The following is a 19688-nucleotide window of genomic DNA, read 5'->3' as shown; positions in this document are numbered from 1 at the left end:
GCTGCAGGGCAACGTGGTGGAAAGCAGAGGGCAATGCAATAACTCCATTGTGTGTACTGCACTTCTAATGGCCCACAACTATGCACCCCACCATCAACCGGCACTAACATGGTAAAGTGTGGTCAAATAACTCCCATTAGCCGCATGGCATCGGGAGACCGTCATCCAAGAGTGGATTGACAACAGGGCTGTAACATGTTGTGGTAGTCAACCTTTTACCTCAGCCCGGATCAACTATCACACCGCTTCTGTTTGAAGTTTTCAATAATGGTACGCCTCCATCATTGTTTAATTATTTTGATTTTCAACATGTGGGTAGAAAAAAAAGTCCAACAATGTTTTAATGAATTGTATAGTCAAAACACAGGCACACAAACACAACTTGTGAAGAGTAGGAAATGTTTAAGTCTGGCACATATTTACATAGCGTCACTTACACTTAAACCTATTTTGAAGTATCTTCATACACCTCGGTTTCTGCTGGAAGATGTTCACATGGCCAGAGAAATGCAGTTGACAAATTGCCTGCCACCACTGCTGCTTTACTCATGGGGTTGCGCGTTGCCAACTGGGTACGGTGGAGCAAAATACATTGTTGTCCTGTGCAATGCTCCCAACGTCTATGCGTCCTGCCTTCACTTACCCGCACTGAACGGTGTGGTGAAGATGAAATAACCCGTACACAACCCGCAGGGCTTGGGGAGGGACACTCATTTTCGTGGGGGGTGTGGCACTTTCACCGATTAGACATCAGTGCGACGATCGCCGCACATTTGAAACCATTGAGTTTTGACAGCACGATGGGGTGTATTCGGGGCCTTGCAATGAAAAAGACACTGGTCTCAGGGAAAATCTGTTGATGGCAGGTGTTATTTGAACAAACGGGGCTTCCTAAAAAACTGCTGTTTTAGGAAAGGATGCCTTCTCCAAATGCATTAAACACTCTAAGACAACGTGAACGGGCACACTTTTGGGAGGGTCAGTCGGCACCCTTGGAGAAACGGGATGTTCAGTGAGCCACCAGTAATATAAAACATGGTAGAACATTGTCAAAGATCAACACGATTGGCAGACATTGTTATTATATTGAGGACCGATGGTGCTGCTTATAACCAGGGAAGTAACGGCGTGATGATATTGAACAGGTCATAATATAAAAGTGGAAACGTGCCCTGTCAACACCGCTTGTGCTGTGCGCTTGACTGCACACACCAGCAGCGGCAAGAAAATATGCACACGTTTGGATTTTAACAGATTGTGGCGAGAAATGTCCGTTTTATTGCTTTTGATCTTTGATAATTTGGTCCATGTGTTATGTGGCAAACTCATTTACACCAATTTATATGGAAAATATAAAAAAAACTCAATGGGTTAACGACTAAAACTTCCTAAAGAGATACAGATTCCAGCCAACCAACCTGGTTCTATCATACCCTTCTCTTTGGTTAGCTTGTTATATTGAAGGGGGGCATCTCTTAGCTGTCAGCACGTTTAACTGCAGGCAGTAACGCTTAATGAACAGCGCATCATCAATAACGTTCTTAAATCTGAATTCCCTGGCCTCACTATAACACCGTACCACAGGTCATTTTAAGGTATTTAAAGGTTCCTACTTATTTTCGCTGCAGAACTAAGACTGCTCAACATATAAAATAATTATTAAAAATAACAAACCAACACATCTAAACAGCCAAGAGTTACATTATCAATGGCCAATCCAATTCGACCATAAAATTAACCCATTTGGAAGTATAATCCACGCATGGCATAACACAGTCTGCACAGCACAGATATATTTTTTTCCAATTAATTTCAAATGTCTTTAAAAAAAAACCCTGCTAATCGTGTGCGTGTTGTGTGAAACGGAGAGCGTCTGCAGCCCATAACCATATCGAGGCTACTCTCTTATCAGTAACAATAACGTGTGCACACGGCGTTGCAAAGCGGAGAGGAACACGTTGGGAGATCGGAAATACGCTACACACTGGTACATTCATACAAAACTTAACATAAGGGAGACCTGAAATGCCAGTCAGTCCGAGGTGCCTACAATAACTGCAATTCTAAACTAGAGAAGCTGGTGGCCTTGGCAAGGATACACACGGCAGCGAGCGGGAAATCCTGGACTCACTGGCTAAGCTGCTGCAACAATTCACTTCCACAAGCCTGGGATTCCGATGAATTCCAGGAGATATCACACAGGTCGCCCTGTCAGTCTGTCTCTACCAGACCAACTGGCTTTAATTCCAGCACTGGCGGATGCTTTACGAAGATTTTTTTCTGCATTAGCCACTTCCATAGAAGCCCGTACCGATGTTAAACGGCACAACTCAATGGCCAGCCGCCACAGCCTCACTTTGCCCCCGGCATTGCGACACACCCCACTCACAATTTTAAATGTGTACGCTTTTAAAACCGTTAAAGACTAAATTTTACTTGTCCAAAGAGTTATCAAATACATAAGGTATTAAAAAAAGGGTCATAAATGGCACCTGTTGGTTCGCAGAGGTGTGAACAATCCACAGTTTACAGCCCAACTTTTAGCGCTATTTGATCACACACTTGTGCTTTGATGGAACTTTTTCACGAGTTGGGAAGCCACTAAAGATGTAGGGAAGCTCTCCCAATGCAAGGAGAGGTGGAGACTGCACAGTAATTAGCTCAGCGACATTCCACTTTAACACAGGTTGCGAAAAACCCACCACACGTCACAGCTGGGCTAATGAAGCACATTGAAGAAGCCTCTTCCTATATTCTGGGCCCGCTCTGTGTCTCTATTGTCTAGTCACAGCAGTGGCTTCTAAATACCCACGTCCACACTTCTTAAGGCGCACTTCATATAAGTACCGACGAAATAACGGTAATGGGTAGAATTAAAGACGGACTACAAACTACATTAGCAACTTGACTCTTGACTGCCAACCAATGTGCTAAACCTGCCCTCCTGTGCATGTGGGACCACAGTTGCCATTAGTGGAGAGCAGCTCCTTGGGAATTAGTAACCACTGCTGCACACGTGGGAGAAGCTGGCTTTTTGACAACGCCTGCAGAAGGACAATGGACAACAAGTTCCCCACAATGATAAGAGGCGAGTACAATAAACCCACAATCTGCATAATTGTGTTCTCAATGGAAAATCCACACTTTTTTTTTCCAAAGACCGTGTGGCTGTACAATGGTGCCCACCCACCCCCCACCCTGCACAGGACCATGGTAGCAACATTGCCTGCCACAGTGCTTGTCATTATCGCGCAGCGCACACCTAGCATTAAGGTTGAGGCTGGAGAGCAGCGAGCAGGTGTGTGCGTCACGTGCGTGTATACCCCGCGAGTGTTGTGCGCATGACTGCGTGCGATTTGCGTGATGTCAAGGGAACTGCGACGAAGCCAAATGTTGCAATGCAGACGACACGGTTTTCTCAGCTCCCGTTCGCAGGTTCCGTCGATGTGGCGACATCTGGGCCATCGGGAGGTGGCTTCTCGACAGGGCCTGCTGCTGGTGTTAGATGGGCGCTGACATATGAAAGACACAAACACGCACATCATTATTATTATGCGTGTTTAGCCAGGAAGGCCTCACCGAATCTCAATACTTTTTCACGAGGGTCCTGCGAAGAATTTGCAGTGGGGGGGGGGATGTTGCTGTGGTGTCATCCCAAATGAGTAGTATGCAGGAAATATTTCAGTTATTGGATGTTTGGCCAGTAGTAGTTGCATTGTAATTGATTTACTTTTGTTATGCGAGAACACAGAGTATCCAGAGAAAACCCATGCAAGAAGAGGGGAGAATATCAACAAAAACAACTCCACATAAGGTTCCCAGGTTAGAAGTCGAACCCAGGCCCTTCTTACTGTGAGGCACAAGTAAGCCACCCCTGCCACCCAGGCACACAGAGATATGAAAGTTCTGTTTGAAAGCACATAGTAAAGCCAGCATGGCAACAAGGAGGTGGTAAATCCTACGGCACGCTTGACCACCTTTTTCTTCAGTGCTCACGCCCATGACCGAATCATTTTAAACGGTTGTTTTAGACAGAGTTGACCTTAAAGGTGCCCAGGCTAAGTTTAGTCCAACTGTAACAAATGAACACGTCCAGAGTTGCTGGGATTGCAGTGCAGTGTGGCTGGAACTATACCACAGATTCTGTAAGATATGCCGATAACGTAGTGGAATATGGAATACTTAACGGGTACACATTCAGTAGACCTAAAATATAGCACTTGTGTCTGGCAATTTATTAAAATTTATATTTAAAGAAAATGTATAAATATAAAGTATGACATAAGTATACAGTTAGGTGTAATGTCAGTTAACAATACTTAAGATGTTTTGGTTCATTTCAGCCATTCCCAGAATGTCACTGTCAATCATGAAATGCCGCTTTCAAATAAATATTTTAAATCTCATTTAAAATGCCAACATTCTTACAACTCAAATTAAAAAAATATGTTCCCGTATTGTCCTACATGTAGATAAACGACTCAAGGGCAAGGCCACGGACTTTTCCCATGCTTTGTAAACTCAACAAAGGGTTAAATCAAACAGTAGCTTGCATGCATACATTATGTGGGCAAACTCACTACTTCAAACAACCAGTATTTAAATTAAATGCTATCCTTATCCTTCATCAAAGCCTAAGTTACACACAGTGACAAGTGGACCCAAAGCGATCCCTTATCCTGCTTTGCAACGAGGTGCATCTGGCCCCAACAAGCATAGAATAAGTGAAACTTGAGCAATCATGTCCAACCATCCAATACTTTCTGCGACACTGGCAAACAGTGGCCTGCCGCAATGAACACGCATGTAACGTACGTACGCACGTCACAACGGAGATGTGTTCGATGAATTGCCCGTGTGCAAGTTGTGATCAGGATTGCTCGTTTCGATGAAGGTGCAAGTTCATGATGCTGATCTCCTGCGCGAGTCTTTCGAGTGCCAACCTGGCAGTGGCTTTTAAACGCACTCACCTCTCCTTGGGCTGCTCCGACTTCATCGCATCTTGGGTCTGTTCCTCCCTCGCATCCATGTCTTGCTTCTGTATTGCCCCGTTCACACTCAGGTCTTCTCCACCTCATGACGGTAACAACATCAAATGCAAAATCAATGAGGCGTTATTATGAACCTTTCCTCTCTCCGCTGGAACTCGCCAAGTTGAGCGACTGACAAAATATAACCAAAGAACGGTGCTGGAAGCCTGCCTCCTGAATGTCCATCGCTCAACTTTGCTCACTCCGGCCGTGAGAGAGGAGAAACTTAACAAGAGAAGTCACGCGATTCCAGCCTATGGTCGTACTCAATCAGAAATAGCTGTGGCAGTGTTTAGGGTATGGGGCTTAACATATGGGCATTATAGCAGAAGCCAAGACAGCGCAAAAAAAGTATGCATGAGACAATACAAGCGAGACAGAAAATGAATACATTTCAAGAGAGCACACGCACGAAAAAAACTATATTCTATAGTCAAGTGCTCATTCCAAATCTGATCAAATAACATGAGCAGGTGAATCATCGTTAGCCTGCATCCCCGTTAAAAGTGACACGCAGGATTGCTGAACGCAGGACGAGGGGTAAGGCACGGCAGGGTGTGGTGGTGAAGGTGCCACGCTGGGCTACGTTTCTGACCGGCGTCGTTTTTCTTCTGCGTTTCCGCTCCGTCCTCGGCCGCCGTCGGAGCGGTGTCGGTGCTGAGCCGATCCCCGCTGAGTCGGCCCGGCGGTCTCTCGCCACCGCCGGGGCCCACGAACGCGTTCTTCAGGTTGTTGTAGACGAGCGTCGCCTTCTTCATGACGTCCTCGTTCGCTTTATACCGCCGCGCCTGTACCGGTGGGGGAGGGGAGGGGCGAGCCACCATCACGGTGTGAGACATGGCCACTGCATGAAATCCAATCTCCCTAGAAACGATCCTTTATTTTTAATGACCTGTCAAGACTGTTACGCAAGATACGAATAGAACTGCGAGAAACACCCTTTAGCATGCAGGTTTTTCACCGTCACGTATAATCCAAGTTTGGTCGAGCTTGGTCTTCTATGCTTTTAAAATGTATGTGTAGTGTGCAAACATTATAAATTGCAACCCTTTTCAATCCACTGTTGGTTGAAGGCCTCCCCCCACGCCATGTCAGTTATGGGGGCTGTTTGACTATTTCACCATGCTGATCAACATGGGTTGGTGAAGGCGGTGCGCACAGGACCAGTTCAGATATTACTCGTTACCGATGTTATCCGTGGTCGGGAATCAAGCCTATTTCGTCAAGTCCCTAGCACAAATTTATCCTGATCATGCTGTCGGTGTCACGTCACGAGACTAGGTATCCATTTGCAACTTTCACAGACCAATGGAACCCTTTGTGTTAGAAAACAGCCCACAAAAGCAGATACCACAGAACAACCTCTGAATCTCTTGAAGGGACCTCTGATCCACAAATAAGATGGCAGCACTTTACAACCTGCCCTGTCACTGGGAGTAATATTTTCCACGTGACAAACTGTGAAAAAGAGCTTTATAGCTCATCGGATTCCTCCAGTATAAATACATATTCTAATTTTGATATTTTTAATCCTTAGCGCTGGAATTTAGCCAAATGAAGTATAAAACCAAATTTAACGTAACACGTTTTTTGTGCAATTATTTGTGACCAGGCTGAAACCATCAATAGCCACCTGGCCACGTCAGTACATCATGGTTTCTTAAAAGCCAGTCCTAGTAAAAGAGGGTGGGTGAGGTGTTTTTCATGTGGATTAGCAAACGACACGTACTTTTTTCAGGGTGGCGACGAGGTCCTGGTGTTTGTGCAGCAACTGGGCCGTCAGCTTTAGGGAACCCAGCTCATCCATGCATTGTAAACATTTGGCAATGTCCTGCAGAAAAAAAGATTTGATGTATTAGCCACTTCCAGTGTATCCAATGCAATACATCACATACATCTTTCCCAACTGCTTGCAAGCATAGGCAGTTTTTTTTTTTGAAAGTGCACGTGGCGTACAACAATAATAAAATGCAATCCTTTGTCAATCCACCACTTGATTAAGGCCTCCCCACGCCATGCCGGTCATGGGGGTCGACTACTCCATTGCGATGGTGAGTACGGGTTGGTGGCGTTGAGCCCACGACTGGTTCAGATCTTACTCGCCACTGACGTTACCAATGGTCGTGAGGTTTATAACGCAGTGAGCTAACCATCGTGCCACTACTCAACCCCATGGAGTGTGCACTACACTTTGTTCTACTACAAGCTCAGGATACTTATAAGCAGCATGGTTAAATTTCTATGAGAATTCCCAAGCTGCCATGGTGAAATACATGCGACAGTAAAGCATTACCCCTCCCGAGTGAAAAGTTTCCAGATGCATATTTATCAGACTCCAGTACATACGGCATGGTGGGTTTTTGCACAACCTCTGCAGTACACACTGTTGATACATTGCCAATTCTCTAGCGGAGCATAGCAGAGAGCCTCCGCTGGTGTACAGCCAAGTTCCTAGTGGTGCACTGCAAAGTCATGAATTGGTATTTATAAAAGTGTCCATTGGTAGACAGTCAAGTATTTAGTCACAGCTTAAGTTGGCACTTGTAAAAAAATTCATTAATACTGCATGCAATGGGTTCACGTAACGTCACCGTTGCAAGCCATCTTTTTAATAACGGCTATGTTATTTAAAAAAAAAAATCTTTAATTGAATTTCGACCATGGATCGCAACAATTTGTCGAATCTACAGGGGGTGGGTTGGTGAATCATTCCATCCCTCGGTGCGTATCCAAGTCTGGTGGAAGGCAATCAAGTCCAGCAGCGCCTAGTATCGTTCACCAGGGCTACGTTAGTCTAGGCTGTGACGCTGTGACGTGATGCGTACGGGGTTGGCGTAGCTCAGCGAAAGCTTCATCTCCACGTGCAGCTTGTTGAGCCGCTGCTCCATGGATATTTCTGTTGGAAGCATGGGGAGGAGAGCTTGTGGTTAAGTGTGCTGCGGAGTGAGCAGAAGTAATGAAGGGCAGCTCCAACAATAAATTGAAAATGTAGTCCGATGTCGTTCCACAAATTAGGCGACTTACAAGTAAAAAAATATAAATCAATTTAATTAATCACATGGGGTGTTATTTTTGTAAGTAGTTGTCCATTGTTGTCGGAAATATAGCTTATTTATTGAATAAGTCAATGCAGGACTCTTTTAAGAAGGGGTCCAGAGACACAGGGAACTTTACTCTATACATGACCTTTAGCATTCCAACTCTACATTTGTACAACTTAATACATCGCCGACGGTGTGGCACGACGCATCAAGGATCATGTTGTCTCCTAATAATCCATGTGACTAATTTAACCTGATTCAATCAACAAATAACTCACAGGGTAACCACTCCGGTCAAAATGACCTGCCAAGGCAACTAAGATGGGAGTGAAAATCAAACACCAACCTCGTTTCTTCTCCACCTTCTTCAGCTGCAGCTTCTCCTGCTTTTTACGCTCCTTCTCCTCTTCCTTCAGCTGCCTGCAGGAAGCGAGGAGGGGCGAGACGCTCATGACGGGAGGATGCAGCCTGAGTTTGCGCCGTCATTCTGACAGCCAGGGCGTTCCGCATCATTGCAGATCAGGTTCTCAAAACACTTGGCAATGGGGACATACGGAGCCACGATATCTAGAAATGCAGCTGTTCCCCAATTATTCGAGTGCCTGGGTTAGTGACGAGGGCTAGACTTGTGAAGGGGGAGTGTAAGAGTTGAAATTATGTAAAAACTGGTCTTTGAACGCTGTGTATTTGCTAGGGTTAGAACACATGTTTTAGTTATGGATTATTAACCTTGGCTTGATATGTTCGGGAAAATGATATCATTGTAAGGATGAGGTCTATTCTGATGACCTTGTTGTGGTTAGAGTTGTTCTTGTTAAGGTAATTAAGATGTCAGTGTGTGTTTTTAGTCAGATTTAGGGCTAAGCTTGTTACGGACAGAGCTACACTTGCTAGGGTTACCGTTGTGCTTGTTAGAGTATAATCATAGAGAACGCTTGTATTGTAAACTAGATCAAGAACTTGACTTTCAAGTGCAAAGGGTATGGGCTGGCCTTGTGAGAGTTAGCATGACAGCTTTGTTTCCTACCATGCAATCAACTGACACAGTCTCGCGCTTTTACTCGGGTGTATACAGGGCAAACGAACACCGACATCTACTGCTGTTGGCTGACTGTGTGTAATGTAAGCGGGCAACGGCCGCTCACTTCTTCTCCTTGGCCGGCTTGCGGTCGGGCTGCCTTTTGGGCGGCGCCCTACGAGGAGCGCTCTCTTTCTTCTCCTTCTTCACCTGCAGCGGCGACACAAGCCGAACGGCGCTGAGAAATGGCAAACACTTCATAGCCCATACCATCTCCCACCACCCCCGCCACTGAGATCCACAGATAAAAGTTTCTCAAGTATTCAAAACTGATATAATTAAAGTGCCAATTTCCGTTGCTTTCTGCGGTTATTTGTAGCAGGAGCACCGTCTAATCTGAAAATAGAGTTAATGGTGATGGAATTACCGACGGGCAAATAAACTATTTATATAGCATCTGCATTTCAAAACGAGTGGATTTTTTATAGAGGCAATCAGTCATTGATAGAGGGAAAAAAGGTATTGGGAGCCTGGGGTTGAATAGGAGCAAGGATTAAACGGGAAATATTTATGGGTTAGGGAGTTAAAGACTACGGGGTAGAATAGGAGAATAAAACCACACAAGCACTGTAATGGTATAAAATGGGTCAATGGCTGGATTTACTTGATTAGTAGTTGATATTTTATTGACTCAGAAAATTAAACATGATAGTCCGATACTCAATTTGTACGTGATATTGTCATCTTGACAAGGGCTGATTGATGAAATGACAAGATGCGGGTTGTGGTCTCACCACCCACTGGCTCACTGCCACCACCGCAGACACATTCGAGAGAAATTGCTCGGGAGCCTACGAGTCAGTTAGTGTGGGCACATGCAACAATGCGAGTGGGGCAACACGCTGTAGTTACCAAGTACATAAAACCACGCAAGAATATGTCCTACCACTGAAACATAACAAATAAAAGCATGTAGGTCCACCAGCATATTAGCCTCTTATAGACCAATGTGACTTGTGAAAACAAATGCTGAAGGGTTGCCTGACGGTGAAGCGAAGAATGCTCCATTAACACCGAGAACCCATTCAACACAGCACAATATAATTGCAATGGGCAATGTGTACACATTACAATGGACAATTGTCAAAGTCATATCAACATTTGTTTCCATAGCCAAACAATGGTGGGGGCACTCATTTCCCGAAAGGTGGACCCTGAGGCAGTGATGGATATTCTAAATTCTCACGTTGGCCATCAGTCTATCCCCACAGGTCACGGACGGTTGACATTCCCCAAAGTACTTGTTTTGTTGAACCCATTAAGAGGATAGGTCGATTTGCAACTCCCCATTGCTTAAATTTCGATTAAAAGCTTTCGTGACTGCAGGGATTCATCTTCTTGGTTCTTTCGGTAAAGTCACGTATTATGTTTTATTGTATTATTACATTATTTCCCTTCAACGTGACTTTACCGAAAGAACCAAGAAGATGAATCCCCATTGCTTGTTCAAATGAAATAACGATCACTTTTGCTTGCGAGTGGTAACAACGCAGCACCCACCTCCACCTCGGAGTCGGAGGAGGACGAGGAAGGCTTCGGTCGACTTTTCTCCACTGGCTTCTTCTTCACTTCCTCCTTCTTCCCCTTCCTGGGCTCCTTCTCCTTCTTGTCTTCTTTGCCCTTCTTGTCCTCTTTGCCCTTCTTGTCCTTCTTGACATCGTCCCGCTCCTTCTTCTCCTCCTCCTCGCGGAGGCGGTCCTCCTCCTCGCGTTCGCGCATCCTGCGCAGCTCATCCTCCTCCTGGCGACGCCGGCGTTCCTCGAGCTCACGTCGCCGCGCCTCATCGCGCCGCTTCCACTCGCTCACGCGGTCCCCGTCGTCGCTGGGACGCGAGCGGACGTGCCGATCGCAAACGTGCGCACGCACACGTAGGGGGTGCAGCCGCAAATTAATACAAATATAGACTCGATATACAAACATGGCATAGTGCATGCTCAAACACATCTTATGCACGTGTTACCATCATCATCATCAGCCACGATCGAGCCACTTATGGATGAATAACTCATCGAGTCCATCACCATCTCTCCCGCTTTGCAATACTACAATCCATCTAGCTACTGCACACGAGCCGATTTCATCGCTCCATCTCTGCAGTGGACCTCAGCATTGGCGTGTTCCATACGTTGGCTGCCACTCCCGACGTTAATCTTGACACACCAACCATAGTTTCCCCACTGGCAATCGTAAGTGAAACGAGATGGAGCGATGAAACCACCTCATGTGCGGTGCTAGATGAATTATTACATCGCAAAAACATTAAAGGTGGCAACATCTTGGGTAGACCATCAATACGCAGTGGATTAATTATGTATGTATGTTGAACTTCTTTCGCATCGTACGTAGCCAACCAAGCTAATCGGATATGCAAATGTCCGATGATAATGATGATGCCGATAATTTCTCATAAAACTATTACAGATGCGGTTTTTCTCTGAGCATGCATCACTTGATTGACCAAAATATTCACTCTCCCCGGCTCGCGGTGCTCCCACAATGCGTCACAGGTCCCATCACACGGTGATGCTCTCACCTCTCGCTGCTGGAGTCAGACGAGACGGGGGATGGCGGCTTCTCCACCTTCCTGGGACGAGGCTTTGCTGGAGCCTTCTTTTCAACTACTGCGGAAGACAATAACAAAAAGTGAGTATTTGTGTTCAGCACTCAAACAAACACACAATGACACTGGCCCACTTTAAGTGCGAATGCCAACCGAGTGCCTTGGGCTGCATGGTAGGAAGGTGGTAAAATAGAGTCGACGTGGTGGCGCATGTGTGAGTAATCCAGATATTTAAAGTGTCGAGGTTGGTGGGGCACCTGAAGGTCACGTGCTGTAAGACTCCCAACTTGTGAAACTAGATACCCAACAGATGGCAGCACATCATGTGTGTGCATGTTTAAGTATTATCTCATCGAGGAGATAACCCACCAAAGAATTGGGTCAAAACATCCCAATGTAGGATGTGCCTGAAAAAGTTTTCCAATTCCTCAAGGTTTTCTTGTATACATATTCTTACTATACAACAAGTGATGGCCTCCTTTTTCTACTGGCCGCATAGTAAATGAGTTCCGTTGCAGCTATGGAGCTTCTTCAGCTTTGACGACTGTACAAAACCAAGACCGTTAACTCGATGGTGCCACAGCACGCAACCCCAAGCGTGGTGGCATTCCGTGCCTGTGGTAGACCATCAACAAGCTGGCCACAGTAACACTGCGGCGGCACTGTGCAGTGCTTTATCAGTGACGCGGCAGTGCTGGGTACCTTTCTCAGGGGGGTTTGAAAAAACCTCGAGCGACGGCTCTTCGGCCGAGTCGCTCTCCGAGCTGGCTGGACGAGGTTTCGGAGACTTGTCAGGCGACGGAACCTTTTCGTGAGCGCTGGAATCGTCTGCTTCCTCCGATTCAGATTCAGACACGGACTTTGACTTCTGCGGAAAAAAGGGGGATGCTTAACAACACCGAGCTCGCTCGACACGGCGGGCGAGCAAGAGCTCGCGCCGATGCAAGATGAAGGCAAGGGTGCGGTTCCGTACCTTCCTCCTTCCCCCACGCGCTGGGCCGCTGGTCGCTCGGCCACCCCGCGTCGCCCCTTTCACTCGCTCTGGGGAAAAGTCCTGTGCGGTGGACACAACACAAAACCATTACGCCAAAATGCAACGCCTGAACACGAGTAGGAATATCCACAACCGACTCGGGGGTTGTAAAGGAAATACATTGCCTACTTGTTAATTGCCTCGAGTAGAACACTGGGAGTGCAGTGGCACGCACCACCAGTATATTAATCTTGATTTGAAGCTTTCGTGAATGCAGGAATCCATACTCTTTGGTTCTTTCGGTAAAGTCACGTAGGTAGAAATAAAATAAAACAAATCCCGACGTTTTGATCGCAACACAAGCAATCTTCATCAGGTGGAACAACCACAGCAAGAAAAAATGCTGAAGTAGGCGAGAGCTGCCGTGGAAAGAGGTTATATAGGTAAGAAAGGGGGGAGAGGCAAGGGGAGAGAGAGAGGGTGGGGGCAGGGGAAGGAGGCTGCGTGAGGGGGAGAAGAAGTGAAGTAGGCGGGGCTAGAAGTGGGAAGCTGAGTGTGGGACACGGAGGGAAAGTAACTCGGAAAAATCTACTAGTACCCAGAGGGTATGATGGAAACAACCACTATTAACCAGGTAAAGCCTTAACTGGTTGTGGTTGTTTCCATCATACCCACCGGGTACTAGTAGATTTTTCCCCCCCAGCCTCACTTCTTCTCCCCCTAGCGCTCACGCAGCCCCCCTTCCCCTTCTCCACACCCCCCCCTCCTCACTCTCTCTCTCTCTCCCCCCTTGCTTACCTATATAACTCGAGTACATTGTTTTTGAGGAGGGGTTGACGGGTCAATCGTGTACATGACACACGCAACATTCAGGGCTATAAATATCATGAAGGAAGTAGACTGCAAGGCAAGGTTAATGTTAAACATTACTTTTGTGTATATGTAATGTCAACATATATTTCTATCCAATGAATAAAGAAAAATCGTGCAAATGTATCAGGCCTGTAATGCTTTAAAAAAATATGCAGTTGTCCTGAAACATATATAACTAACTATAATAATATTCTAGCACGCACCAGGCGCAAGACATCTGTAGACCAGGATGAAACAGTGGGCTCAGATAGCGGCTCTACTGGGGAGGGCGTGGAACACCTTTTGATCAATTTTGACAGTTTTATTAACACAACATTATATTGAGGTTTTGTTTATGTTCACCATGTGTCCCTTGAAGATCACCTTTAAGTTATCATGCCCCCTTGTTACAGGTAGACGGACAGTGCTAATGCATGAAAGCTATAAACGTCAGCTGCAACGCTCCTTTGAATATGGTCAGCTGGCAGAAGTGGCATTGCTGAAGCAGCTTTACGTAAAAATGCGATACCACGAGGAGGGTAATGGCATATCCACCTCGTCGCTGCCCTTGTCCGAGTCGTGAGAGCTCTCCTCCTCGTACTCCGAGCCCGAGGGGCTCCGAGAAGCCTCGGGGAATTCCTCCATCTCCGCACCGCTTTCCGCAGCTCCTGCCTCCTCGCTAGATGAGCGCCTCACTCGTTTGGCCGGCTGAAGGTGCAAATGAACGCTTGCTTAGTGACGCTCGCACAGACACAGTGAAATTATGAACGGACAAAACCCAGGGCCTTTGGACCATACTTCACATAACTTTATTTTCTACTATACTATTTTTATTTTACCAGGTAAGTCCCACTGAGCTATATAGCTTTGTAAGAAGCGACCTGGCCACAAATGATAGGTAATTTAACAGCCGTGCTGACTCTTTGCTCCGACATGTTCACTTGTGTACTGTGAAGCATTATTTACTTAAATGTTCTAGTAATATAACAACATGCATTGAAGATCACTCGAAGCACACTACACCACATGTGTACAGCCAGATTGAATTAAATGAAGAAGCAATGACATCTCGTAGGGCCATTTATTGTCACAAAATAGGTGTACTGCTTACTTTGAAAATTCCAAATGACAATGTTTTCGCCTTGCCACATGGCACTTATGGTGCGAATGGAGAATAATTTGCAAAAATAAATAGGTGACTTCGTTGGCAGCGGCGAACAGCACAAAACTCACCACTCGTGCGGGTTTATAACAAAGATATGTGATTACACACAACAGTACTACTCAAACATACAACTCACACGGCAGGCCATTACTTGAAATATTGGGTCAATTGTACATAGTATTCCATAATAAGCAAGGTCCAATGATGATGTCAGACGTGTCGCGTACCACGTCCAAGACGACTTCAGGTTTTTTACGCTTGGCAGGCGGTGGTGGGACTTTTTCCTGAGTGCCAGGATCGTCCACTTCCTCCAGGTCCGATGGCGCCCTCTCTCCTTCGCTGCTGTCTCTCACCGGCGGGGACGGCCGCCCCCCGTACGGCTCACTGCCCTCCGCTTCGCTGGCCTCACTGCCGCTCTCCGACGGGGCTGAACTCTGCTGGCAGATGCAAGGGAACACGTGATGGAATTACGTCACTGGGTCGAGGAGAGGGTTGCATTGGTAATAACACTGTCATCTATAATGGTGCACCAGTGAGCAGCTTAAATTAAAGTGTTTGGCCTGATATACAAAGTAATGCTAATAACCAAGTACATCAATGTTCTAAGGCTTTAATCCCAGGAAGAAATAATGCACTGAACAAATTTGTGGAAAGCACAAAAAATACGAAAAAAGTGTTTTATCTAACATAATTTGTTGGGAGTTAAGAATGGTGTTCACAAAAACAAACATTTGACAAGAAACCTGGTTAAATAAAGGTTATCGATAAAACGGTTGAGTAAAAAAAGACACACAAATAGGCACACATCCTTTGCCTTTAACAAATGACTCACACCGAGCTACAAACCTTGAGAGTGGAAAACTTGACATTGGGGTTATTCTCAATCTCCCAGAGGCCCTCGTTAAAGCCCTTGCGCTTATTGGGCTTGCCATACTTGTTCTTGGTCTGGATATATGGGAATATATCCTTCACACCTAGAAAGGCCCTGTCTCACACATACAAAAAAAGACAAAGATCCCCCATATAGCCTTAACAGACTTGTGGGGCAAGTGCTGTTAGCGAACACATACGTACACACGTAGGAATCCTTTAGTTGCTTGGATAGACCAAGTAAACGTGCTGGTTCGCGAGAGTCTGTTGAGGCTGGCACAACGCAAGAGGGGTGATCAATTTAGGCCGAGTTTAATTTGTTGAAGCTCAGCCCAGTTTAATTTACATACTTCTACCAGTGATGTCAATGGCCAGGAATCGAACCCCGGTGGTTGAATATTGCAGGGGTGCCCTACTCACCACAGCACTCTCTCCCCACCCACACTCGCAGATTGAGCACACACAAATTAGCTACCAAATATGACCGCATTACAAAGTTACTCTACTTAGAGCGAGGCGCTTTATACAGTAACAGTCAAGTTAGTTAGAGTCACACACATATGGTTTTAATCATCTTTCCTGGCTTGCCATTTCAATAAAATATTGGAGGGGTAAAGAGAGAGAGAGAGTGACGAGAGTGTTTATTATTAAATAAATGTTCTGAGTCCAACAGGTAATACGCACGTTTCATGAGTGCCGTAAAAGAAGATGGGATACTTGCTGGACGGTGGCTTCACCGCTCCCTCTGCCACTTCATCGATCTGCCGGTGCGCGCACACACACACAACACAGCTAAGAGCACGCACTGAACAAAAGCCTGCTGTGTTATCACGTGGCTACAGCACACTTTGTATGGCAATAATTTCACAAATGTATTTATGGCTCTAAATCTGTGCCACTTTGGTAAACATTCTAGATCATAACACGAACTTAAAACGTCATGTCTGGAGTTGATACAATGCACGAGTCACTGCCATGTTCATGTTTACACTATAATTTTTAAGATATAAGATACGTATTTGTTTTACGAAATCACGATTTCCATTAAAATGTAATTGTATTTAAGAATGTTATTGTTTTGTTTGTCCTTTGCAGAACATCTATGACCAATCAAGGTTACTTAACGTTATTTAACTGCGGTTCACTCAACATAAACCTATCACGCTTATAACCATGCACAACGTAAGTTACACGAGAACCAATAAGTACATTTAACTAATAAAATGTATTACGTCGTATAAGCATAATCAAGTCTAATTACTCAGGTTTGCACGGTTGACTACATAGGGTGCGAAGGAAATTCAACATACATATATAAAATATGAATTTAATAGCGAATAGCTATTTTTCTGAACGTGAGCTATTACTGTGAACTTTATTTCCAGCATTATTTCATATTTTGCCCTGAAATTAAATATTTAAGGAAAAAACGCACAAACAATGCTAATCACAATATAAACAAATAAGAGGACGATTCGATTATCGTGACCTTGCATCACGTGATATATCGTCGTCATATTGTGGAACCCCCCCCCCCCCAGCTTATGCTCATTGGCATCACGGCCCCGCTGCCTCTTCCTCACCAAGAGAATGAAACTCGACGTCGCGGTCTGGCACTTCACATCATTAATCCATCTTTCAATTGACAATCCTACTCCCCAAACGTGCATCGCACTCACACGTGTATTTGTAAAGGGTTCATGAAGAGTTACGCTTGGACAAAACGAGTTTAAAATGATTCGCATAGCCTGTGCATTTTGAACTGTGGACACTGCTGTATACGCATATAGACTGTCAATGCAAATGTATCACTCGCTGCTGATTTGATATATTGCAGAACAGTACAGCAGATGTGGCTGTAGTTGCATACAACACAGACATACACAATCGCGACATTTGATGAATATAAACGCCCGAATGCATTGCTATGCCCAGTGTAGGGTAGGGTAACGCATGCGAGATATGGGTCCGTATTATGGATTAAACTTGGACAGAATGATGAACTGAGTTTCACTTTTTGGGTGGTTGACAGTGGTTTTCCAAAGGAGACAATGGTACCCCACGAAAGGAATATTGCATTTTAGCCATCGGCTCAGCACCGCCTGTTCAATTTAGCTCGGGGACATGGGGCCCGAGTGTTCATCAACTCAGGATGAATTTTTTTTTATTTTTACTGGAGGAATCCGATGAGCTATAACTCTCTTTCTTTTTTCACAGATGTCCAGTATTTCACAGATGTCCAGCAGAACTACAGCAGAACTACATCAATCTCGGGCCAAACTCTTAACTAGGGTAATGCAAACCCTTAATCCGAAAGAAGGCTCAAAGGCCGATTAATGATATTACAATTCTCTGTGCCAGCAAAAAAAGCCGATTGATAAACAGTACAAAGTGCATTCATAAACACAGCCATGCCTTGCTGATGAGACTGTGAAAACGAACCCAGTCCACTGCTGCCCTATACAATATTGAAAAGAGATACCGTTCCAAACGGGTAGCAGCAGTGGTTAGCGCAATAGCTTGCACACTTCACGATGAATTCGGCTACCTGACTTCCAATTCCCGGCCACGGCTAAAATCCGTCCCTCTGTCCCAAGCCTCCCGTCCACACACCCCCCCCAAACTGCAATGACCATCGTGGTGAAGTATGGTCAAGCAACGCGCGCGACTCAATATTGGGAGGGCACCTCGTGCAGCAGTGGGTTGACAAGGGGCTTTTACAATGCTCCCTGAGCAAACAGATCTTATTTGTTGGCGGCGAGGCTGTCCAAACAAGAATTTTAAGCTGTTAATAAGAAAAAAAACACGAGTCATGTTCAGGCGCAACCCACAGGATGCCTTTGTGACTTTAACATGCGTTTATTCTCAATGAACGCAAGACAATCAACTCGTATCTGACACAGCCCCAGAGTTCACGGTCTGGGTGCGTACCTAACAAGGGGATTGCTAAGATCGGTCATTCCAAGTGGCACGTTCGTGCAATCGATAAACGAGCGAAAACAAAAGTTCCGCAAGGAGCGTACGTGACTTCCAATCATCATCTGAAGGGAAGAAATTCCAAGGTTGCAGTAAGCCGGCACGAAATATACTTTAAAAATAAAACACAACTTTTGACCCGTGTGGTGGGAACAAACTAACGGCTCAGTATACTCCGTGCCCCCCTTTAAAGAACATTCTTTATAGGAACCCTCATGATCCCACCCCCATCACCACCACCGCCAACATTTCAAAATCGTTCCTGCAAACAAATGCAAACGTTGCGACATACGAGCCCTCAAATCTAAAACCTACAACATTGAGATGTTGAGATGTTGTGGCGTGAGAGTCACAACTCCTCAGGACTGGGAGGGGGGGTGGATGAAGGCGATGAGATGTGGCGTGACATGGCATGACACTGAATCGTTTTGTCCGCTTTGTGCATTCGCGTTCATCGCGTTCATCGCAAACGAGGCCGACCGAGTGCATTGACGGGGGATGAGTGGCCCACCAATCCGCACGGGGGAAAAAGCCACAAACTCACCCGTGCCGGCCAGTGCGGGTAGCCCTTCATCTTGGCGAAGATCAGGTCGCCGGGCTTGTACTCGCGTGCCATCGCTTCGTCCGCTTCGAGCCGCCGCAAAAAACCTCGTTTGCCCGAGGAGAAGCCCCACCACACTCCGTTTCGCCGGGGCCCAGGTCGCTCGGCCTTTCCCTCCGCGGGGGACCGAGGGTTTCCTTAGTCCAGACCGGGTGGGGGTTGGTGGTGACCAAGCGGATGGTTCTCGCTAATCAAGCGAGGGATCGCTGCTGCTGCTGCTGTTGTTGCTGCTGCTACTGCCTGACGCGAACCACAACGCGAGCACGGTGGCCTGCAACGGGGCCAAGAATCGCCTCGCGTTGCTCCCCAAATCCACCGCTCTGAGGCGTCGCTTGGTTCTTGGCGAAGCGATTTTTTTTTGGGCTCTTCGATGAAAGCCTTCGGTGGCGACGACAACGACGTCGTCGTCGTTCCGTGAAATGGAGGCCGCCGCTGTTGCTGCTGCTGCTGCTGAGAAGCCTCACGGAGCGGGCTCCCAGGGCGCGCGAAAGCGGCCGCCGATCGTCTGCAGGAGGGGTGGGAGGAGTCGTGGGGGGGGAGCA

The 19688-nt window shown here is 46.2% G+C and overlaps 1 protein-coding gene across 3 annotated transcripts; it reads right to left on the bottom strand.

Annotated features, from left to right (window-relative positions):
* Positions 1–323: 323 nt before the first annotated feature.
* Positions 324–19669, bottom strand: HDGFL2 (HDGF like 2). Of its 3 annotated transcripts, none has more exons than XM_078600146.1 (16): positions 19090–19669; positions 16254–16330; positions 15546–15684; positions 14927–15136; positions 14090–14242; positions 12683–12763; positions 12412–12577; positions 11683–11770; positions 10650–10971; positions 9217–9299; positions 8418–8491; positions 7856–7926; positions 6760–6861; positions 5626–5818; positions 4971–5073; positions 324–3512 (listed from the first exon to the last, which is right to left on the bottom strand). In XM_078600146.1, exons 1-16 carry the CDS (start codon positions 19159–19161, stop codon positions 3419–3421), a joined length of 2028 nt encoding a protein of 675 aa, XP_078456272.1. In that variant the 5' UTR covers positions 19162–19669; the 3' UTR covers positions 324–3418. The 3 variants fall into 3 exon arrangements, with proteins under 3 accessions (XP_078456272.1, XP_078456274.1, XP_078456273.1); XM_078600148.1 differs by having other exon boundaries at positions 4971–5064; XM_078600147.1 differs by having other exon boundaries at positions 14927–15133.
* Positions 19670–19688: the final 19 nt, after the last annotated feature.

Source organism: Lampetra planeri, chromosome 13 (genome assembly GCF_965212315.1).
Source record: "Lampetra planeri chromosome 13, kcLamPlan1.2.h2, whole genome shotgun sequence".
NCBI classification, from domain to species: domain Eukaryota; kingdom Metazoa; phylum Chordata; class Hyperoartia; order Petromyzontiformes; family Petromyzontidae; genus Lampetra; species Lampetra planeri.
Note: the sequence above shows the minus strand (reverse complement) of the source record. Positions and strands in the feature narration are given on the sequence as shown.

What these genes read in the sequence shown, in the direction of transcription:
- HDGFL2 (XM_078600146.1), bottom strand. Translation starts at nt 19,161, where the DNA reads ATGGCACGCGAGTACAAGCCCGGCGACCTGATCTTCGCCAAGATGAAG. An exon ending in TCTGACTCCAGCAGCGAGAG is followed by an intron (nt 10,972 to 11,682) that starts GTGAGAGCATCA and finishes CTCGCGTCCCAG; the next exon opens with CGACGACGGGGACCGCGTGA. An exon ending in GCAGAAGAAAAACGACGCCG is followed by an intron (nt 5,074 to 5,625) that starts GTCAGAAACGTA and finishes TACCGTCATGAG; the next exon opens with GTGGAGAAGACCTGAGTGTG.